This window comes from Nipponia nippon, unplaced genomic scaffold (assembly GCF_047370975.1).
Source record: "Nipponia nippon isolate SJK-2023a ecotype South Korea unplaced genomic scaffold, ASM4737097v1 scaffold_1, whole genome shotgun sequence".
NCBI classification, from domain to species: Eukaryota; Metazoa; Chordata; class Aves; order Pelecaniformes; family Threskiornithidae; genus Nipponia; species Nipponia nippon.
The window spans coordinates 165,820,454-165,837,384 of NW_028262290.1; the positions used below are offsets into that span (position 1 = coordinate 165,820,454).

The 16,931-nt window shown below is 41.7% G+C and overlaps 1 protein-coding gene across 1 annotated transcript in view; it reads right to left on the minus strand.

Annotated features, from left to right (window-relative positions):
• Positions 1–527: 527 nt before the first annotated feature.
• The window catches only part of MYL3 (myosin light chain 3), a 37,463-nt gene continuing 21,059 nt past the window's right edge, over positions 528–16,931 (minus strand). The window contains exons 2-7 of the mRNA XM_009475321.2: positions 15,740–15,767; positions 10,519–10,668; positions 9,206–9,379; positions 6,448–6,525; positions 4,893–4,928; positions 528–1,363 (exon numbers count right to left, since the gene is read on the minus strand). Coding sequence (XP_009473596.1) covers positions 4,900–4,928; positions 6,448–6,525; positions 9,206–9,379; positions 10,519–10,668; positions 15,740–15,767 — 459 coding nt within the window. The 3' untranslated portion in view covers positions 528–1,363; positions 4,893–4,899. The remainder of the gene's footprint in view (positions 1,364–4,892; positions 4,929–6,447; positions 6,526–9,205; positions 9,380–10,518; positions 10,669–15,739; positions 15,768–16,931) is intronic.

Here is a 16,931-nt window from a genome sequence, read left to right on the forward strand (position 1 = left end):
TGCCATCAGCTTGATAACACATTTAGCTTTCTAACTGTTGATTTTCTATTATGGCTATTCAGTGGTACATTTTGTTACAGCTTGTATATTCACGTAATTTGATTGTTTGTGTTCTCTCATTCATAGCAATTCTTCTCCGCGGAGATGACCTATTCAGTCATTGCTATGCAGTTCATATTCCGGTATTGCAATGTTCCACTGATTATCTTTCCTTTACTAAGTTTCCAAGTTGTCTGTTTTAACAATACCTCTTGCTTAAATGGAGTGTTGCATATTTAGATTTTTTGGTATTTCCTAACAAAATGTACCAGCCTATAACTTCTCCTTTTTCCACCTCCAAAGGATATAGCTTTTTTTTTTTTTTTTTACTTTTTAAATTATTATTCCACAGAAAATGAGCCAACTTAATCCGTGTGCTTTTTCACGCTTCTCAGCTTTCCTTTGCCTCTACTGAGGTTTTTCCCAACAGCATTTATTTCCCGTTTCCCCTTCCCTCACACAGACACAGAAACAATGATAAAACCAGGTGACAAAGAATCCCAAGTTTTACTGCGAAAAGCTACAGGACCAAGATATGTATATGAGAACAATTTCGAGTTTGCACTGGGAAAGGCGTTTTACTTGTTTCATAGGTCAGACTGTTGGAATAGGAAGTAATCCTGGTGGAGAAGGGATGCATTTTAGCAAACATTGTATACACTTCTGGTTTGCTTTGCTTTTTTTCCTTTGCATCTTATATGTTAAAGGTGGTATCTTCCAAAGCTGAGAAACATGTGAACAACGCTCAACAAATGCCATGCTGATTGCTGGACATTCTACTTCTACTATTTTTCTCTAAAAATTAAGAGTATTCCTTGCATACATGAGATTTACACAACTGGTTTAGTTTCTTTTCTCCCTTACCCTCTTACAGCTATTTTTTTATAAATGCAATAAACACGAAAAGAAAGGTCCAGTTGTTTGGGAAGGAAGAGGGGAGGGGAGGGAAAGATATGGCTAAATGACGAATACATTTTTTGATTTATTTAGTCATGAAAAAAAATTACTCCCCTTTTCTTCCCCCTCCCCTAACAATTTTGTTTTGCTCTTTATATTCTCTATCAGAAAAAAATGACAATGCCCAGGTATTCATAGTTCAGATTCCAGTTTCTTCAGTTTCCTGAGTGAAGTTGAATCTCCACAGAGGCCACCCTCTTCCCATGAAGAAACAAGACAAAACAAACAAAAAAACATTTATCCAAATAACATTAGGGACAGCACATTTTGTAGCTCTGTAATGGGAATCTGGGCTGAAAAATGAGAAGACATTCCATTACATCGAAATCCAAGGCCAGCATCGGGGGTTCTCAGCGCCTATCTTGTCCTAAAAATAAAGTTATTTTTAAGCATTAGAGGAAGAAAGAAGAAACAAACAACGCCACCAGGAATCAGCCTCAGTCATCCTCATGCATCTGTACTCAGCTAATTGGCAGCAAAGTCTGCAGCTGAGTGTCTCTGCACTACGGAGATGCTAACTGACATCGGAGAGCAATCGCACAACATGACAAAATAAGTTTAGTCAGTCTCAACCCCACAGTCTTACATTCAAAGTGTAAATGATGGACAAAACATGGGAAGCAGTGATATGGAGAGGCAATATAGCCATGTCAGACGTGAAGCTAGGGTAAAGACTCAGCTTTCCAGAAAAAACAGTCCAGTTTCTGAACCACTGGACAGTTTCTTGTACTTCTGTTATCCCTCTATTATCTGTAGTCAGTCTCCTATCAGCAACATTTGAGCACAGGGATTTCTCTTAGCTAACATCTACATTTCAGGCAGGATTCAGTTCCTGAACTGTAAGCATCTGATACAATTTGGGAGACCCAAGGCATTCAGAACATTCCCATACAGATGGCAAATATGACATAGTGTTTGTGGGAGATTTGTCCTTCTCAGCGTTGGCAGCTGGACTCACTGCATCCATGTCCCTACTTCGGATGAGGTGAATCACTCTGCATGCTCCATCTAACTGGACATCCTTCAGGTCTGGAAAGAGAAATACCCTGCTTTCATGTAGGCACCTACTTGTAAATATCTTAATCTGATGGGAGCCGAGGAAGAGTATGTCAGGTGGCCAAATACTGATGGCATATTCTAGAATTACACCTACAGTCACATGAGTTCAAGCCACAGGGCTCAATTCACTTCCCCATACCTCAGCACTTAGAGTCACTTGAGATGTCCTAGAGTACCCTGCCTGGCTACCAGCTGCCAGAAAGCACTAGTCTACTACGGGCTCTGCTTCCCATCTGTGAGGCCATGGATATATGAAACACCTGGAGCATCTCAAACAACACCATGAACCTACATGTGGGACATCAAATTGAGCCTCTGTGTACACAATATGGACGGTTTCTCCAGCTGTACTGCTCTACTACTTGAGCTTATATGTTTAAAGTTAAATAGGGTGGTTTTGTAACACAAAGTTTGTGTTAGAGAAGTACAACTGTGACAACATCCAACTTGCTCCCAAAGATGTTCTTTCCCAGCACTTTGGGCTGTTTGATCAGCTCCCATGAATGGATATGCACCCAAGAGACAGGCCGTGAGGTAGGGTTGACTTTGCTCATCACACATTCAGTCACATGGCAGGGGGAGAGTTGTGTGCATTGCCTTCCCAGGGAGTCCATGTAGTCCACTGCACGTATCCCACAGCCCTGCTCTACACTGCAGTGGTCATTGGACCACAAGTAGGGTACAGTGCTTTCTAGCTATGTGACAAAGCTTAATGTCTCCTGCTGCCCATGACTTTCCCGCTGAGTAGTGTAAGGAGTAGATGTGTAGCCAATCTGGGAGTGTTTTCTACAGCAATGACTACTGTGAAGGAAGACTAGTTGGCTATAATCCTGCAGAACACTTGACCAGGGGAGGCTGAAAAAAACAGTGGAAGAGTCACTAATTGAAGAGGCAATTGATTACTCTGTGTTATAAATAGTACATAGCACCTGGGGACAAGCCTGTGGAGAGGCTGTATATAAGAAAAGTCAATACAGAGTAGTCACAACTATGCTCAGAAAATAAAGAAAGAGAAAAGGAAAGACAGAGTTCAGTGCTTATACTAGGATACAGATTTAGCTTTCCTCCAGCATATGGGAATGGCCAAGTAACACGAGCCACTACTTTATTTTTGGACTCAGATCCAGATTCCCACTGAGTTCAAATCCAGTGTTTTGGGATTTGTTTGTTATATGCTCTATGGCAAAGGGCCATCACCCTTTCAAGGGTAAAGACTGCATTTGTCTTTCCCTAAACATGCCATCAGCAACATGGCAGGGAGTGGAAGATGCCACCCCTGAATGACACCCATCATGGCTCATTGGCAAATCAGTGGCATGTAGGTTCTCTGTGAGTCAGGAGCTCTCAGCTCCCTTTCCAAACGCATAATAAGCAAAGACACTCTTGCTGGCCCCTATGCTGCAGCTCCCAGCCCTGTGTCAGCTTTACAGCTTGCCACTGCTCGCTTGTCTTCTTCAGTGGCGGACATTGCTTCAGGTGACTAGAAAGACTTTTGGCATTGGAATGGGAATTTCCCATGGCAGTGGATTTAAGATAGCATTAAGGATTGGAAACATCTCTAAACAACAAGTAAGGAACATGCTAGCTGTGGGATTACCCACTATGGCTGTGGGCCCGTCCAGATCTTTGGAATTGAAAACTGGGAGCCAGTGCTGGAAAACTGAGTGTATGTTCAGAGAAGATAAATGCCTTTAAGAAAGAAAGCTGGGCCATAATAAGAAAATAAGCCCAGTCATCTTTTTTAGTCAGTTTACGTTTTGTTCAATTACGTCTTGGAACAAAAGTCCTCAAAACCTGGATGTGACTCCTACTTAAGTCCCTCCCTGGGGTGCCAGTGAACATAATCAAAAGTCACCACACAACAGACAGGTCTCGGGCTGGGATGATGTCAGCTCCAAAAGCAAAACAAAGCCAAGCCTGGTCAGGACAGAGTAGAAAAATAAACCAAAGCAGAAAAAAAATACCCATCCAAACAAAACCCAAAACAACCAGAACAAATCTGAAAGAAGCCACTGCTTTTCCCAGTTTATCAGATCCTTTGCAGAATAGATGGACTTGGTTAACTCTCAGGTCAGACCTTCCCCAAGAGCTGAACAGAGATAAATAATGGTGAATGCCAGTTGAAAAGGGTGGGCACCTTTTCCAGGAATAAAAAAATAAACAAAGACCAGGAAATACTGGAAATAAAGTTCAGCTCATTTGCAATGGCGAGACAGAGATACCCTTAATGGTACTGTGGTTTCGAGAACACTACTGAATAAAGCCAGCAGATGTGCTGGAAAAAGATCATGTCTTTTGCTGGAAAACCAGCCCAATTGCCAGGAGATGTTGGGAGACATATTTAGGGAAAGCCAACAATTAGCCTCCAAGTGTTGATTCAGCAACATAAGCCTGCATTATTCCTTCTTATCTACTTTTCCTTGGATTTTTTGCCCATCCTTTCTCCAGTCAGCTCAGTTCTATCTCCTCGCCTTTTTAGGAGAAGTCTAGGAGTGAGACTTGTAAGTGGACATGAAAAATGTGCATCCTTTGAAGTTTCCATTCAATCAGAAAGGAATGAGCACTTGCCCTTTGGAAATCAAATCCTCTTAGGATATATTATGTTGGACTTCTAAAATAAAGGCATCCAGATTTACCGGACAATTGCAGAAAGGTCACCAATTTTCTGTGCACTTGATAGGATGAAGGTAACATTTTACTCATTCATGTCCTACTTACTCGTACAGCATGCTGAAAATATTCACTCTCTTTGATTAGTCACTTACACATTCTTCAAGCCCCTCTCAGATGCCAAAACCAAAATAATAGGATATGTAAGGAGGACAGAAGAGACTCACCTGGTGTTCAGTTAGCCATGATATGTTTCACAAAAGCTGGAAACAAGAGAAAGAGAAGAGTAATTTATCAATTCCCTTTCATTGAATTCAGAAACATCCTGGGTATCTCAGCTTGGTTGTTATTTAAATTCACTCTTCTTGCTTCTTCTGATGCAATGAAGACCACACCACTTTTTAAATAAGATACCAGACACCAAGTGCTAAATGCTTTGTAAGTCCTTAAGATAGCATATATACAGGGAAGTGTAGCCAGCAGTCTAGGTAGCCAGCGGAAATGAACACACACATCGGTCAATCCATAGCTTGCTTAATCCCTTACCCCTGGCTGCCATATGGAACTGGCTTTCCAAAGTATACAGCCATGAGAAACTCTGGGTCCTCATCTTGCAAGGCTTTCAAGATTTCAGCACGTTTGTACTAAGTCAGGGGGCACTGAAGGTGCCTTTGGAGTGAACCTCCAGAATCCACAGCAGGTCACCAAGTCAGGTATTGTGACTATATCTCTCCAGTGAACTCAGGTTTACAAACAAACAAGGTATTTTGAAGTCAAATTAAATTTTTGTTCAAAAAGTTTTGGGTTCCATTTTTCTTCATTTAAAAAAGCATTCATTATATATAATATTGAAATTCAATAGGAAAAGGAAAAATACATTTTGCAGTAAGGAAATATTTTTTCCTTCCCAATAATCCCCCATGCTATGAATTTCCCTGAATTCATAAGGCATAAGTTCATGAGTCATTTGGGTAGGCTAAATCTACAGATTTCTACCAATAAAATACTCATAAGAACTGTTTCCCTGAGCTCAAATCACTGACATAGCATTTGTAAGTAGGAGACCACCAACCCAAATATTCATAAAAGGCTCAGTGAATATGACAGACCAGCTAAATCACCAAGATGATACAATCATCGGTCCCCAGTGAACCTTAAGAAGGGCTCAGTGGTGTACGATAACATGTGTTCATTATCCCTGTTAGAATATTGTGGTTTTATTGAACAGCCTGAAGCATGCAGGCTTGCAAGATGCAGGAGAGAACCATGGTCCACTTACTCATGACCAAATCCTTTTATTCTGGCTTTCTACAATAACAATTAAATAAAATGGAAAGTCTTTGGAAGGTCTTGCAGGATTCTTAGGACAGCAAAGATGATGTTAAGGATAACAATTTTTATTGAGGTTTTTAATTAAAACATAGTGATTTTCTGTAAAGAAGTCTCCAAAAGGATGTGTATCTCTTTCTCAAAGGACAAGGAACTGTGGGAGCAGGTAGAAAAAATAATGCAATTTTTTTTTTAAAAAGGCAAACAAAATAAGAATATACAGCCTCACCTCCTGAAAGGGCCACGGCCATTCAACTATGGAAAATACAAGTAAGCTTCAACAGACAGGGTATACCAGATGAATTATAGAATCTGAATTGGTCTAAAATTTGGAAAAGCACACATCCAGATCTTTGGGAGTCAGATCTTCCACAGGTTTGAACTTTCTCAGGATAATTGCAACAAAGCCTTCAAACACATAACCACTGCTCAGACCGGAGTGGTCATACCTACCTTCATAGTTGATACAGCCATTGGCATCTTCCTGACCAGCCATTAGCTTATCAACTTCCTCTTCAGTCAACCTCTCACCTGGGTGGAAAGCAAAATGCCTGTTTAGTGCCTGAACCCTTTTTTAAAGAATGTACAAAGCACAGTTCAGAGAATCCAAGAATAAAAAAGAAAGTGAGAGAGAAGAGGGAGAGAATTTCTCTTCAGCTTAATTTGTGGTGCTGACTGCTAGGAAAGCTACTTTTGAACTTGCAAACTGAGAAAATTTGATCCGAAAACCAGAAAGACAGAATAAATATGGAAACCCACATGATATTATGTTCACATACTCATTCTTCTAAGAATAAGCTTTCTCTAAGTGCCAAAACTTGAAGGCTTTAGTCACTTTTTAACCAAGTGCTCACTAAGTAAATTCATAGTAGAATCACCATCTAGTTTGTCTCTGAGTCTGAGGTTCAGGAAGATTCCAAAATCAAACTTAGGATCTCTGATTTGGATCAGTGATCCATTCCATTTAATTTAATTATCTAATTAAAATTAGGGACCTATTAACCTGTAAAGCTTCATTCTGGTTAAGCAGATATCAACCCAATCCATCTCCTTATTCTGATATTAGGCACTGATTTTAGGATGAGATCAAATGAGTTGCAGAAATGTAAGGGAGAAATCTGAGGGGGATTTCATAGAATCATGGAATCATTTAGGTTGGAAAAGACCTTTCAGATCATCGAATCCAACCATTAACCCAGCACTGCCAAGTCCACCACTAAACCATGTCCCTAAGCACCACATCTACCAGTCTTTGAAATACCTCCAACGTTGGTGACTCAACCACTTCCCTAAGCAGCCTGTTCCAATGCTTGACAACCCTTTCAGTGAAGAAGTTTTTCCTAATATCTAATCTAAACCTCCCCTGGCTCAACTTGAGGCTGTTTCCTCTTGTCCTATCACTTGTTACTTGGGAGATGAGACCGACCCCCACCTCGCTACAACCTCCTTTCAGGCAGTTGCAGAGAGCAATAAGGTCTCTCCTCAGCCTCCTTTTCTCCAGGCTAAACAACCCCAGTTCCCTCAGCACTCCTCATAAGCCTTGTTCTCTAGACCCTTCACCAGCTTTGTTGCCCTTTTCTGGCCACGCTCCTCAATGTCCTTCTTGGAGTGAGGGGCCCAAAACTGAACACAGGATTCGAGGTGTGGCTTCACCAGTGCTGAGTACAAGGGCACTATCACCTCCCTGGTCCTGCTGGCCACACTATTTCTGATATAAACCAGGATGCTATCGGCCTTCTTGGCCACCTGAAATCATAGAAATGAAAATAAAATAAAGTGCATTGAGTGTGCCCTGCTACTCATGTTTTTCCACTTTTCCATCACTGAGTTCTGTACACAGGAACAAGTCCTCAGCTGATGTGAACCTGTGAAAATTCAAACGATTTTTTGAAAATTAAACAGAAAAGCATGCTAATTTACAGAATACTTGGCTGTGCCGAGGATTTTACCAGTATTTAGATATGCCACTATTAACAGAACTGTTAATTCTTAAGATTGAAATATTTCTTTTCAGTACTTGAAAGTCAGATGTTGCCACATTTTTCTGGGTTACTGGAAATAGAAGGGTAAGTGCAAAAGTATTTCTTGTAGGACTGTGAAACTCACAAAAATGCACAGAGTGGTTTCGTTGTCCCAGGTAAGGTTAGACCGGGCAACAATCCTGACCCTGTGAGGTTTTTTTTGTCATCACTGAATTTGTTCCCCAAACTGATGTGATAGCATCAGTGATAAAAAGGAAAATAGCATTGCTTTATTTTCTTATTCCCTGTGTCATTAATAGACATGGATGTGTCATTGAATGAAAATCCCTGGGCATAAAATGTTTGGCTTTTTGAATTGATATCCCAGGTCAAAACCCACCATTGGAATCCTTCAGTCTAAATCAAATCTCTTTTGTACAGGCTCATCCTTCTTTAAAATAGTAGACAAACACTAGTAGAAAAGGCTGATCTTGAGAAATGCTTATTGGATTCAGATGACAACATGTCAGTGCCTTCTAATCCAAACTGGAAACCTGTCATTAAGTTACAGCCAAATTTTCTGTCCTGCACTCATTCCGTTGTCGTCACTCTCTGTGAAAAACTGAGCTTCTGCAGTTAAAATTTGAGAGGACGGAGAAATATTGATCCCTACTTTAAAAACAGGAGTTTTCTATTTCAGAGACACTTCTGTTAAGTGGATGACTGATAAAGAAGTGCTTAATCTTAAAACTTTTCTGAAGGTGCAGAAAAATGGAGACAAATATTGAAGGAATAGATGGGGTTTCCAAAGTTTAGATAGTTTTATGATGACAGAAATATAATATTTATTGGAGAAATAAAACACCAGAACAAAGAAGGAAGGAAGGAAGGAAGGAAGGAAGGAAGGAAGGAAGGAAGGAAGGAAGGAAGGAAGGAAGGAAGGAAGGAAGGAAGGAAGGAAGGAAGGAAGGAAGGAAGGAAGGAAGGGAGGAAGGGAGGAAGGGAGGAAGGAAGGAAGGAAGGGAGGAAGGGAGGAAGGGAGGGAGGAAGGAGGAAAGACAAATACTTGAGCTGTAGGTCAGTGATTTTTAGCTTCATTATTAAAGAACATTTTTGGTCTTTATAACTGAGGGTAATGTGATGGCTGAAGTCTTGCTCAGTCATTTTCTCCATAAAGGTTACCCAGAATGATACAAGCTGTAAGGGAAAGACCTCAGTGATGAAACCGCATGAGGAAAGGTTCAGCTTACCCAGGGTAGCCAAAACGTGGCGGAGTTCAGCCCCCATCACTGTTCCATTCCCCTCCTTGTCGAACACACGCAGACCCTCCACGAAGTCCTCGTAGGTGCCTGTGTCTTTCGTCTTAGCAATATGCTGGAGCATGGGCAGGAAGGTCTCAAAGTCGATCATCTTGGAGTTCATGTCTACAAAGACACAGATAGAAATGAAAGTTTTGGTGGGTTCTGGGAGAGTTGAGGACTAATCATGGGGCATCCACCATGGGCAGGTGGTGAGGGTAGAAGAACTGTGGCAATAAATGCCAGTTAAAGGGGAGAAAAGAGCATGGAAATATCATCAGTACAGATGGAAGAATGGAAAGGGGGGGACAGAGGTCTGGCAGAGAGAGAAATATGAGGTTTTAATAGACAGATAGATAGATAGATCCTAGTATCTGACCTATGCAAACATCAAGGAAAGAAAATACTGTGAGACTCCCAAGACTGTTGCATGAAACATAAAAGTACTAAACTAAGCAGAAGACAGTAAGAGAAGCTCATTGCCAAAACAAAATCAGCTTTGCTTTGCAGCCCTATAACACAGAGATGCTTAAAACCACAGTGGGAGAAGAGCTTCAGAACAAATAGACAGGAGCAGGGCTGTGTATGCCATTTTCCTGATTCTTTGCCTTTCAAAAGCATCAGAGGGCATTTTGTTCCCATATGACTCCTTGTCCCACCTGGCACGGTCTCATTGCCATATCCTGACATACCACAGTTGTTGAATGATGGCCTAATTGTCAGTTCCACCTCAGTGGAAGGAAAGGACAGAGAAGTAATCTGGAAAATGCCTGAATGTAGATATGGTCTGGGAGAGATTTCCTTTGTTCTGAAGAGATATCCAGTGTATGGTGAACGTTGAAGGGAGATATTACTGCAATCATTACAGACCCTCTAATATATGCTTTTGTAGAACAAACTATGTCCTCACATTCAGTCTATCTCTTTGTTTCTTTGGAAGTCTTCAAAATGTCTGCATTTTTAGTAAACACAAGTGAATGCCTGTCATCAAAGCAATTTTAAAAAGCAAAAACTTGTCATTGTAGAACACATTGATGCACAGGGCCATTAAATTAATTCATTCTCCTATATTTGAGACAATTATATTGACTGCAAGATTTTTTTTTTTTCCTCATTTACTTTTCTGCTATCGATTTGCAGAGGCTGTTCCATATCCCTTGTTATTTCATAATTAATCTTTCCATCAGAAAATGGAGACCTCAACTGCTTCACAAATAATTCTTGGAGCGATCTTTTTCAAAACAAACACAGAGGAGGACACCAACCTTCTGGTTTGGGTCTGCCAAGCACTTTCATGACCTCAGCCTGGGTTGGATTCTGCCCCAAAGCTCTCAAGACATCTCCGCATTGTGCGTATGTGATTTTCATCTCAGATTTAGGAGTCCGGTCAAAGAGTGAGAACGCTTCCTTAAATTCTGGAAGACAAAAATATAAAAAGAAATGCATTCCACACTCCCTTAGATAGAGTCAAAGCAAGCCTAGACCTTCCCCCTAAGTAACTCTGCCTGGCCCTTTTATTTTGCAGTTTGGGAACAAGTTTGATGAGCCTTGTTGTTGCTGTTATCTGCAATGTTTTTGTTCCTCCTCCCCTGCATTTTCCGGTTCAATCAGGGAATGGAATTGGAGAGGTCAAATGCACTTCTCATGGTATTTCCGTCTCAGCTAACATCGGGAAGTACAAACAAACTTATAGAAATGGTTGGTCTTAAGAGCTTTCCAGCTCATCAGGAGCACTCAGGATGGCACAGAATTCAATAGCAGTTCTGCTCATTAGCTAACTGGATATTGTATCCAGCATTATATGCTTAGAGAGCACTGACAGAGCCACTGAGATAAAGGAGAACCTCTATTAGCAGGTAACAAGATATGCCATGTCAGCCTACTGGAATAATCACATAACATGCAGCCTATTGGTGGGGGAAGGTGAAGGTATATGGAAAAACCTTATAACTGATCTATTGCTGTATTTAACAGTGTCAAGGAGTAGGTCTAGAAGAATCCTCTGATTTTTCTTTTTTCTAGCACCCAGTCCAATTCCATCTGAAGAAGTCAGGTTTGGGATGCCATCAGCTACCAATGCCAGGCCAGAACTCATATGTGGAAATGCAATCATTCCCTCCAGTGGTTTCATATCTGCCTGCTTTCCCCTGTGTGCCCAAGCAGAGCCCTTCCCCTTGCAAGACAGCCAGCTCCTCTCCACTATATCCTCGTGAACATATCCTCATGTCCTCTCTTTACTTCTCGCCGAAGAGGGAGTCCCTTAGAGCAGCAATACCTTGACATGAGCATTCCCATGGGATAGGGTCCCTGTTCTACCATTAATTAATGGGGTCAGTGCAGGATCCCAGGGAAGACTTGCCCAGACACACTGGTTACTCAGGTTTGCCTTTCTCTGTTGGAGTTGCAGACACATTGCAGAGACAGAGGAGCGTCTCAGGGCACAGGCAACAGTAATAGGCTGTTATCGTTTAATGAACACCCTTCATAGTACACAGTCTACAAGTGATCACAAATATCCCTTTGGCTTTAAAGCTGTGAATCCCTGAATCTGCCCCTTGCCCTGCTGTTACTCTTCTGTATATGTTTCCCTCCTAATATCTAAACTCTCTTTTAAGGCTCTCTTTTTTTGCCTAGATCCTGACTCATTCAACCATTCAGCCATGCACTCTGCATGCCAGATTTTCTCCATCTTTCCCTTCTCAATTCCTTCTCCTCCTCATTATTCCCCCTCTCTCTTTTTTCTTTCTTCTCCTTTGCTTATTTCCCTCTCTCCTTCCTTCTTTCAGTGTTGCTGGATTTACTTCTCCTCCTTTCTCCCTCCCTTTCCATTTTTATCATTCCATTCATATTTCTTATTCATTTCCTTCTTCATCCAACACTTTCAAACAATGATGCATTTTCTCATTTTGGACTAATTAATGCTCCCTTTGTTTTCTTGTTTGCATTCTCCTTTTTGCTTTCTCTTTCTTTCTCTCCCTGCCTCTCTCTCCTGGATCTTTGCCTCCTCTGTCACTGGCTGGAGCCCAGGTCCCATTGGCAGCCCTCACTCCAGCAGAGGGCAATAGTGGATTTTCACGGGCTCCTTGCTGACAGTGGAAGGGGGCCAGAGACCCACTCCCAGCTCTGTCCTTTCCTTGGGGCCTCAGCAGCTGAGGTGGATGAGAAATGCACCTACCTCCCTGAGCCACTCATCTGCCTGCTGCTTACCTGCTCCCTGAGACCAATTGCCTGAGCACCCTTCACACCACCTCCTAAAGGTTCAAAGGTTCACAATTCATTATAGCTACCGATAGCTCACATTTCTCTCTTTTTTTTTTTTTTAATTTTTTTTTTTATTTAAAATCAGATGTAACCGCCTCTCACCAAAGCATTGGCCTGTGGGTTTGGAAACCCCTTTTTGTCAATATACAGAAGCAGCTTTTTTTTTCTTTTTCATTTGCATTTACATTTGCTGGCTTAATGCAAGTTTCCATCAAAGCAATGAAACCAGCATGGCTATGGTCTCCTTTGTCCTCCTGCTAGCCATTAAACCACTGGCAGGAGCAGTGTATATTTTCATATGCTTAATTGCTACCTATCTTCTCATCTTGAATAGCTCATATTCTTCTCTTTTCAGCAATTTACGGGGCTGAGGAGACCAGAAATCCAGTTTCATAAATACACATTGCCACAACCAATGAATTTCACTCGCAGTTGAGGCAGGAGGGCATGTAAAGATGGGTGTGTTACACATGGCTTCACCCACAGACCTTTCTTCTCCTTCTGAGAGTAACATTTCAGGGGCTAACATAATAATGAGTCCTTGCAGGGAAGCAAGTCTGGTGCAAAAAAGTCGTCTTCTTAGCTAGAAGAGGTTCAGAGTATCCTAGAAGACTGGGCTGGGAAAGACCTTGAGATGTTGCATTGTCTGTTTCTCCTCCACCACCTCAATTCAAATCAGCTGCCAGAAAACCAGTTGGGTCAATCGTGATAGACTGACAGCCAGTAATATCTAACACATAGGATGGACTTCCTATCGATCTAGTTTCAGCTGACAAATGGGGAAGCATCTAGTCTCACTGAGACACCTAGGTCCTCATCTGGTCAACAGAGAGAGAGAAAGAGAGGTGATAATTACACATTAGAGGTCTATTTTTTAAAAAACACATATAAAAGTATGACAGGTGACCTTGACCTCCTGATGACTTCCTGAAAGAGGAAATTTGACAAAATTAGCAGTGCAGTGTGGAGCTGAAAATGAATCCAGAACAAAACAAGTGCAACTGAAACCCAGAAGAAAGGAAGAGCTGGCAATCTTGGAAGCTTGAGAGTGTGAGGAGAGAACGGGAAAAAAACACAAATCAAAAAGACATATTAATCTAGAGCTTCTGTGAGTCCCAACTCTCAAGTCATGCCAACAGTCAGTATAGCAGCTATAAATCATGGCAAGTGGTGCTTGCTTTCTAATCTGTGCTTTTAACACAAAATAAAACAGTTTCAAGCACTGGAATACTGATTGTCCACTTTCTTAAGCTGGTGGCACACTTCTTGGCAAAGTTTTGACATGTGCAAACTAGTACAGAGGACAGAAAATGCCAGGGACAATCCAGGGCCAACTGTGGACCATGCTGTAGATATAACTCTACATCTGAAGCATCTAAGCTCTACCTAGGAGTAAATATCTATCTAGCAACTATCAATCTGTCTGCCTACTCATCTATGAACCTAAGAACCTTCAGGTGAGATGAAGGAGAGGAGAGCAAAAAAAAAGAACCAGAAGAGGCCAGGAGGAAAGAAATTGAGGAGCTGACAGACGAGCAGTGGTCAGTCCCCAGGTGATGTTCAGGCCATTAGGCACTCCTTCCAGCAACTCATGGCAGAACCTATGAACCAACTGTGGGATTAACCTTGAGTGAGTTTAGTGTTTCTCCCCAGTGCTAGCACACAGTATAACTGTTGTGCTGTTGTAGCTGATGTGGAGGTCTCATAGCCTTTCTCACACAGATGATGTTATCTCCTTCCTGCCCCATGGCTTTCCCTTTGATATTTCAAGGATATCCTGTTTCACAAGGCTTGGATTCCCAGCTTTTCTCTGTGTATGCAGTGAGTACAGCTAGACGAGAAGGCAGCTGTAAGAAGAAAAGAATAAAAGAAAGAAGATGCAACTTTCTGTTTCTAAAGATGGTCTACATCTGCTCTAGACCTGCTACCTTTTATGGTAGCCCTAGGGTTGCTCCAAATTTGTCAATTCCTAGCCATTCCAATGGGCTGATGACCAGATAACCACCCCAATTTTTTCTGAATAAGTCATTTCTTTTCCCATTCTCTGATATAGTCTCTAGAGCTAGTTCTCCACAGGGAGAGAGAAAACAAGGCATAGAAGCTAGGTGGGTCCTATCCAATTCTGAAAACATTAGCTGATGAGAGATCCAGCTATTGTGTGCTTCTGGAATAGTTCAAAGGTTTGTGGCTCAGAATTGTGCCTCTCCTATGGTTCTCCCGTGACTTTGGAAGTCGAAAAGGGGCAGGTTTCCAGAAATTCACAGTTGCCTCCAATCATGAGTTACTTTTGACCTGTTGTTAGAAAATATAAACTAAAGCCATTAAGAGGGGCTTGAAAATCCCAAGGTAATGTTGGAAGTCTGTGGCAAAGCCTCAGTCTCTAAGATATTGTGGTATTTGCTTCCAGTTCAGAAAATCCTTCCTTCTGTATCTCTCCTCTCTGAATCAGCCTGACTGGATAGCCTGTGGTGGGTTTGGTTTTTTTTCATCTATTCTAAATAACCCATTTTCCGATACCATCTTTCACAGGCTCTACCCAGTTCTGTTTAAAGACCAAAGCAATATTCTGCCAGATGTTTGACTCCATCTATCAATTATCCTTTAAGTAAAAACCAGGCTGGTAGTTGAGGAAAAAGGGGACAGCTGCAGTGGTAGCGTTCCCAGGACTTCATGCATGAGGTTTTAGTATCAGTTTCTTGGGCTGGGACAAAGGTTTCAGAAATGAATGCTGATGTTTTGCTCTGAAAGAAAAAAAATGCCATCGCTGTCATTATCTGCTGGTTTCTGGAGAGCTGTCATAAAACTGTAACACATTAAATTCTGAATGAATGCAGGGGAAAGTTTTCAAAAGCAGAGTTGGGAGAATTTCTCTTGAAAGGACTGATATTTTGTTAGTGGGTTTTCTTAAAGAAAGAGCATCTCGGACTGAGGTTTTTGGGGGGTGTGGGCTTTTTTTCTTTTTTGGTTTTGCCTCATTGGCAGTGCAGCTGATGTTTTCTGTAATGAAACAAATATCTACTCTTCATTGTGCGTGACTTTCCAGCTTTTCTCTTGACCAACTCAACATAGGATTTGGAAGAGGGACGGAGCAGGAGCAAAGCCATGAATTAAAGCACAGCCTTCTCAAGATAGCTCCAATACCACACCCATGTTCACCCCAGCACTTCCCAGAGCCTCCCAGTGACAGTATTTACTGTGCACAGAAGAGAAACACATCTTCCTCACCTTCAATCTGGTCAGGGGTGAATTCAACCTGAAAGAGACAAAGAATAACAGCCAGATAAAAACAGAAAACTGATGTAAGTAAGAAGAGCACTGGTTTAGTCTCTGTCTCATAGTTCTGGGTGTTTGTGAGGTCCATGAAAGAAACTCACTCATAACTCCAAGAAAATAATTTTATAGAGCCTGTAGATTCTTGTTCTTTCCTCCTCCACCTTCCCTATTCACCAGCCCCACCTTTAAGACCTCTGCCCTCACCACGAGGCTGTAGATGCCCTTTGTCCATTCTTCTGCTGCTCCTGTGTTCCCGCTGTAGTGTCCTTCCTCTATCCTAAATGACTCCCCACTGCTGATGCCCTCTCCAGAGATGATTATGGTAGCACCATGGCAAATCCTAGGCTACTTCACTGAAAGGGTTTTATCTGTAGACAAATAGGGATCTACTATCCATAGTCTTTTCCAGCAGAAGAACTAGGGGGTATCAAGTGAAGCTGGCATGAATCAGGCTCAAAGGAAAGTGAAGGAAGAGGTTCTTTGCTCTTAGAGCTGAAATGTGGAAAGCTGGTCATGGGATACTGTGGGTGTTCACAGTCTACATGTGTGTAAAGGGTCACGGGACCATTTCCTGGAAAAGAAATCCATTTCTCTACAGTACAAAATGTACCAAAATACTTAGCTTAGGAAGTCTCTGCTTAAGGTTTAGGAGAGTGTTTCGGAGAAGTTTTGCCTGGTTCTTGTACCTTTTCCTAAAGCATCCTCTAATAACCACTGATGTACTATATTGGACAACTCTCTGGACCTTGCTCTGACACTATCTGTCTCTTGTTTTCTCATCACTTCATATTTCCTCTTGTTTCCTAAGTTTTAGGGTTGTCCCACTCCCTATTTTTATGTGGCACTGCTGTCTAGCAGCTCTGAACTCCAAAAATGCTACAAGATGCCAACAGGCTACTGCTGAGCTCAAATGCAAAAGAAGGAAACACAATGTCAGAATGTGAGGTCCAAGCTTCTGAATGAGCAGGCACAGGTCAACAATGTGAATTTATACCTGCCTCTCATGGAAAACCAACAGGGTGGAGGTCTCTGGCGATGGGGACATTCCTGCAGTGCAGGAAGACTGGCAGATTGCCCTTATGGTGAATACATAAACAAAGAGAAACCATATTTTGGTATGCATAAACATGTAAATGCATACAGG